Source organism: Saccostrea cucullata, unplaced genomic scaffold, assembly GCF_032062105.1.
Source record: "Saccostrea cucullata isolate Sc308-1 unplaced genomic scaffold, CSIRO_AGI_Scuc_v1 ctg20644, whole genome shotgun sequence".
NCBI classification, from domain to species: domain Eukaryota; kingdom Metazoa; phylum Mollusca; class Bivalvia; order Ostreida; family Ostreidae; genus Saccostrea; species Saccostrea cuccullata.
In genome coordinates, this window is record NW_026925942.1 from 1 (window position 1) to 7,041 (window position 7,041).

Below are 7,041 nucleotides of genomic sequence, written 5' to 3' on the forward strand. Positions count from 1 at the left end.
TGACAAAATTCTGTAAACTTTCTTTAACACTTTTATAGCAAAAACTTTTCTTTGCTACCAACTTGTTTCTTCCATTAATATTTACAGACTTTAAAAGTGGTTCACCACAGGATCTGCGGAAATGTGCAGAGGTATGGTTAGGAAAAAGTACATTTCTACATTTCTTAGAAATTTGTACACCTTCAACTTCTTCAATACAGCAAGCAAAATCATAAATAGCACAGCACTTCTGACAAACTACATATCTTTTGTAATTGTCCCTTTCAAAGGAAATGAACTTATTCAATTGATATATATTTGAAGGGAATTTTTGGTACAGACCTGATGCAAATTCTGACATTGATGAAACCAAAAATAGTAATGATTTAAAAAACAAAATCAAGTAAGAAAAAGCTAGATCTGATACAAAAAAGCTCCTGCCATTTCAGGAGAGCTATAAAAAATGACAGTATATATCTATCTTTGACATCATCATTTGATGATGCTTGATTATCTGAATCTGAAGAATAATCATCCTCTAAAAAACAATCAACATTGAATATTTCTTCCTGACTATCAGAGCTTTCTGAAAAATCTTCCTCTGAAAAAAACATTATACTGAGTACCCTGGGTACCAGTATTGCCTTGATCTTCCTCAGCATGATCCGGGTCAATGATTGGAGAACTGGGTCCTGCGTTGGCTTCTTCTTCCATTGATCTATTGTACTCGGATGTCTCCTCGGGTGTTGATGGACACGCATGTCTTTTTAGATGCCTAGAGGAGTACTCCTCATTACATCCTGGGCAAACCTTTCGTTTCCTCTTTTTTGATTCCATTTTTGCAAAAATTAGCTTAAAACGTTTATTCTTCTTTAAGGAATACCAGCTTAACTGAAAAACAAGGCATCAACTTTTAATCTTTATTTTATCATTATGATTTTTTTTTTGAGTTCTTGGAATTTAAGTAACAGACTTGTCATATAGGCATATTTAATACGGCTTTGTGGAACATGTCTCAAAGTCTGTGATTTAAATATAAGAAACATTTTAAAAAATTAAAACTCAATATGAATTTATGTAGGGCTGCCACGGTTCAGACATTTTTCGGTTCGGTTCGGTTCAGAAAATAAATTCTCGGTTTTCGGTTTTTTCGGTTCGGTTTTCATTTTGAGAATTTAAATAAAACATCTTTATATATATCAAAGGATAATAAGGATTCAGGACATTGTATAAAGTACTATTTTGCTGACACAAATTTCTATCCATTTTATTCAACAAAACAAGTTGTTAAATGTAACAAAAAATAACAAGGTAATAAACTTCTTGTTTAAAATAAAATAAAATAAATATAGTTATTGACTAGAGTTATCACCAAATCACAAGTGTGGGAATACTACACGTTTTTGAAAGTAGGGGACGTGGTTGACAAAACAATTTCTTGTAATTTGGTTTTCCTTCCACATGTGTATGCCATGTTTAAATGTCTTCGATGTTACCTGTATTTTCATTGGTAAAAAGAACCCTTCATTGAAATAAACAACCAATCACAACGCGTGCTGCAAGCAAATTAGTATTATATAAAAGATAAAAAAACCGAACCGAATTCCGGAAAACCTGACTCGAACCAAACCGAATGCCATTTCGGAGCGGTTAATCGAGTTTTCGGTTAACCGTGACAGCCCTAATTATAAAAGATATCCCGTTGCATACTAAGCTTCTTAAACATAAATACATTCATAAAGCAAAAAACAGAAAACAACTTTACATTATAAAGCTGAAAGCATTATTACTTACCTGAACCACAGGGGCATCTTATCCACTCTGTTCTCTACTTCACATATAAAAATACACAAGGGAAGAATCGAAAGTAGCACACGATTTTTAAAAAAAGTCAAAAAACAACTTACTTGAGAAAAGTTACACAAATCCTGAAAGGAACTAGCGCAAATAATGTCCTAGTACTTATCCAGGCTAAAATATTCCAGATATATCCATCGTAAATAGCTTTTGTCCAACTAAAACCCCAGCTTTCTGCACAGTGTGAATCTCTACGCCCAAGAAAAGATAACTCACCCGGATGACAATAGGGTAGTACCCGAGGCCTTCCGAGTGCCATTGGAAGACTTCGGGCATTACCCTATTGTCATCCGGGTGAGTTATCTTTTCTTGGGCGTAGAGATTCACACTGTGCAGAAAGCTGGGGTTTTAGTTGGACAAAAGCTATTTACGATGGATATATCTGGAATATTTTAGCCTGGATAAGTACTAGGACATTATTTGCGCTAGTTCCTTTCAGGATTTGTGTAACTTTTCTCAAGTAAGTTGTTTTTTGACTTTTTTTAAAAATCGTGTGCTACTTTCGATTCTTCCCTTGTGTATTTTTATATGTGAAGTAGAGAACAGAGTGGATAAGATGCCCCTGTGCCTGAACTCTATTGATCAATTGAGCATTTTTTACAGAATTATATATATCGTAAAATTTTTATTTTTTTAAAGTGTACTGACATTTTAAAAAAATTGTTCCAAATTGTGCAAAAATTATTGTTTTACCACAGAGAAAAACATCTTGATACTTGTAAGATTATTTCTTTTATTAATATAAATATATATATACTGATAAAAAAATAATAACAGTTGAGTTATTTCCCTTTTCCATGTAGACAAAATTTACATTGATTTATTGCCAATACCTATAAATATTAATAGTTTTTGCTTGCTTGCCCTTGGCATACCAAATCACTTAAATAGTTTTTGCTTGCTTGCCCTTGGCATACCAAATCACTTAAATATTTTTTAAGTTTTTCTTAATATCTTGGTTTCTTTGGAACCCTTCTGTCTGTTTCAACCCGCTACTAAATTTTTAAAAAACTTTTCTAGTCATTAAGCATAAGCTTTGATATTCCAATTTAGCAAAAAATGTATAATTATGCATTTATTAATGACAGTAATTCAAACTAATGTCAATCCTAAGTACAAATTTGACATTAGGCCATCTTAAAATAATGTCTGCTTGCCCTCTCCCAACTTAAGAGTAAAAATAATGGGTCTGTAGGGAAGTGGGGAAATCTTTTTACCAGAAAATTACAACATAGAGTGTATTTGTTGAGTGGATAAGAGGAAATGAAAGAAAAAAATATTTGTATCCAGGAATGTAAAATAAAGTTGAGCCAGGCTGTTTTAATTAGTCAGATGGACATGGGCAACCAAATAATTTCATAAAGATCATCCTAGGTTGCTTTTTTTTTTAATTGATTTGGTAATTTACAATTGAATTGATTTTTAGCTCACCTGAGCCGAAGGCTCAAGTGAGCTTTTCTGATCACATTTTGTCCGTCGTCCGTCTGTCTGTCTGTCTGTCCGTCTGTAAACTTTTCACATTTTCGACTTCTTCTCAAGAACCACTGGGCCAATTTTGACCAAACTTGGTACAAAGCATCCTTGGGTGAAGAGGAATTTAAATTGTTAAAATGAAGGGACATATCCCCTCGCAAGGGGAGATAATCAAGAAAAGACAAAAATAGGGTGGGGTCATTAAAAAATCTTCTTCTCAAGAACCACTGGGCCAGAAAAGCTGAAACTTATGTGAAAGCATCCTTGGGTAGTGTAGATATTAAATTGTTCATATCATGACCCCCGGTGGAAGGGTGGGGCCACAATGGGGAATCAAAGTTTTACATAGAAATATAAAGGAAAAATCTTGGAAAATCTTCTTCTCAAGAACTACTGGGCCAGAAAAGCTGAAACTTATGTGAAAGCATCCTAGGGTAGTGTAGATATTAAATTTTTCAAATCATGACCCCCGGGGGAAGGTCGGGGCCACAATGGGGAATCAAAGTTTTACATAGAAATATATAGGAAAAATCTTAGAAAATCTTCTTCTCAAGAACCACTGGGCCAGAAAAGTTGAAACTTATGTGGAAGCATTCTTGGGTAGTGTGGATTTAAAATTGTTCAAATAATGACCCCCGGGGAAAGAGCGAGGCCACAATGGGGAATCAAAGTTTTACATAGAAATATATAAGAAAAATCTTTGAAAATCTTCTTCTCAAGAACCACTGGGCCAGAAAAGCTGAAACTTATGTGGAAGCATCCTGGTATAGTGTAGATTCTAAATTAAATCATGACCCCCGGGGGAAGGGTGGGGCCACAATTGGTAATCCAAGTTTTACATAGAAATATATAGGAAAAATCTTTGAAAAACTTCTCAAGAACCACCGGGCCAGAAAAGTTGAAACTTATGTGGAAGCATTCTTGGGTAATGTAGATTTTAAATTGTTCAAATCATGACCCCCAGGGGAAGGGTGGAGCCACAATGGGGGGATCAAAGTTTTACATAAAAATATATAGGAAAAATCTTTGAAAACCTTCTTCTCAAGAACCACTGGGCCAGAAAAGCTGAAACTTATTTGCACATGGAAGGATCCTGGGGTAGTTGATTTCAAAATGTCTTAATTATGATCAGTGGGGTAGGGTGGGGATACATAATGTATTACAAGGGGGAAATCTGGTAAAGAACAGAATGGTCAAAGCTTCTCAGGTGAGCGATGTGGCCCATGGGCCTCTTGTTTTCTTAAATCTTAAGATGAAGAAAAACTAAAATATTTATATATATATCCCTTTCTTACAGCTACTAGTTCATGAAACCATGCATGAATAATTTATTTCTGGATAATAGTGTGAATCAGATGTTGAATCTGTTTTTACCTTGCCCAACTTCAGTCCTTATCACACGTGTCCCACTGCACCTTTCCACTTCAGCTTTTGCTTTTTGTAATTTTGCTTTGGACTTTAAATATCTTTGGAAATCTTTAAACAATGCATCTCTCTTCATGTCACTATGGTCAAGTTCTGGGGGGGAAAAGTGAATATACACTTAGTTTATGTTCCAGTTTCACTAAATAATTTCTGACTTCATGCTGATATACAGTTTTGTAATTGCTGGCTCATTATTGTATACAAGAAATTTAGTTCACATAAATATTATTTCATTTTGAAAGAATACTTTTTAGAACTACATGTTATTTACCATCATGCTCTTCTTCTGAAGAAAATTCTGCCTCGTCCTGCTGACACGTTAATTCTGCCCTGTCCTGCTGACACTTTAATTCTGCCTCGTCCTGCTGACACGGAAATTCTGCCTTGTCCTGCTGACACGTTAATTCTGCCTCGTCCTGCTGACACGTTAATTCTGCCCTGTCCTGCTGACACGTTAATTCTGCCCTGTCCTGCTGACACGTTAATTCTGCCTCGTCCTGCTGACACGGAAATTCTGCCCTGTTCTGATGACACGGAAATTCTGCCCTGTCCTGCTGACTCTCTGCTTCCTGTCTCTTTTTTCCCTCCAAGTTTTTATTTGGGCGACATCTTTTTAACAGCCGTCTTCTTTTGCTCCTTTGTTTTACCCCTTCCTTGCCTTTCCCCATGAAACTGAATGTAAAATATTATTTTGTATTGAATTAAAATATATCAAGGAAACTGCAGGTATATATTAATATTTATAAATTATAAAATCCTTTTTAAATGTTTGTAAAAATAGCCATCAAAATAGGAACAATGAAAAAATATGAAGAATCATTTCAATCATTATATCACAAGTTCACTCACATCTACATTGTTTTAAGTTTTATAAAAATTATTTATCTTCAAATAAGATCAGTCTGATAACATTGTTGATGAGTAATATGTAATCATTTTTAGAGAACACTACCAATTTTCTATGGTACAAGTTGTTTATACTAGCTTAATTATTGAGGGGAGACACAAATGTAAAATTATCTTACTTTTCTAAAACAAATTAAGCATAAAATCTTGCCAAATTTATTATTATTATTATTATTTTTGGGGGGGGATAGGGGGTCCTACAGCCCTGGATAAGTGTATAGCATAAACTCATCAAAGCTCATAATTTCATTCACAAAACAGAAAATCTAATATGAGTTCGATGAAGTGAAAACTAAATTAAAAGTTTAATAACAGTTAAGTAGATAAACATAATATCAATGAATTGAAAATTGAAAATTAGCAGGGAGTCAAAATATCTTAAGTTTTTATTCAAAAAGAGAATTATAATGAAGTGTTGTATAAGCCTCAACCCTTAATTCCTTTTGCTTCTTCATGTTAAACCCTCCCTGCTGCTTACCACATTCACACACAATAAACATTGGTACCCCAAGCTGTGATAGTAATACATGTAAATCAAATCTTAAACCCCTTTAAACAAGCACCAATTATGTGCTCTTAATTTCTTTTTTATAGGTAAAGTTTTCATTTGATAATGTGTCTCTGATTATCACTTAGTAATACATGTTATAATAGATGTTACATTTTAAATACTACAAATAAATCAATCAAATGATTTAAAGTAAAATGTTTACAAAGAAGATTTTTGAGAAGCAACGTAGTTATAAACTTACTTTATTGACAAAATCTTTAATGAAAAGGTTTATATTAAATGTACTTTAAAATCTTTTGCAATTATACACAAATAACAGAAAAAAGGTCATTCGCAAAGACCATTCTATAAATCAAGACAGCATTATATTTGACTTTGATCTCGATGCAAATTATGTCAAATACGTCTGTTTTGCACAAAGACAAACTAACATAAATACACAAGTGCATTTCATTTAACAAATAAATATGATGTCCTCGTAACCTTTTGCTTCATATTTGAATTGGGAATTTTTAGTCACAGAATTGGGAAAAATTGATGTTTTTGGCATTTGGAAGTGGGAACCGTGCCGTTTTTCAGTACCACTTATATAAGGAAAAAAAATACTGGGAGCTCTTCTTCTAAAGGAGATCAAAAGAATGTAATTGAAAAATGGCCATAACCACTCGACCCTTTTAAATCAATTTTATAATATATAATTTATAAAATTATATATCATCCTTTATACAAAAAAAAATCTAAACTGGGGACTTGCATCTATTTTTGAAATTTATTATCATTACTTTACAGATATTTTTCTAAGTCTGACTGACTTATAAATACAGATTAATGACTTCAATCAGAGTAGGAAATAGGAATCTACATATAAATATCATCAACAATATTAATTA

General features: G+C 33.3%; 1 protein-coding gene across 1 annotated transcript; it reads right to left on the minus strand.

The window, feature by feature from the left end:
• Nucleotides 1-841: 841 nt before the first annotated feature.
• LOC134270127 (uncharacterized) lies at nt 842-5,402 on the minus strand. The gene is made up of 3 exons (XM_062752310.1): nt 5,006-5,402; nt 4,684-4,827; nt 842-870 (listed from the first exon to the last, which is right to left on the minus strand). Exons 1-3 carry the CDS (start codon nt 5,400-5,402, stop codon nt 842-844), a joined length of 570 nt encoding a protein of 189 aa, XP_062608294.1.
• Nucleotides 5,403-7,041: the final 1,639 nt, after the last annotated feature.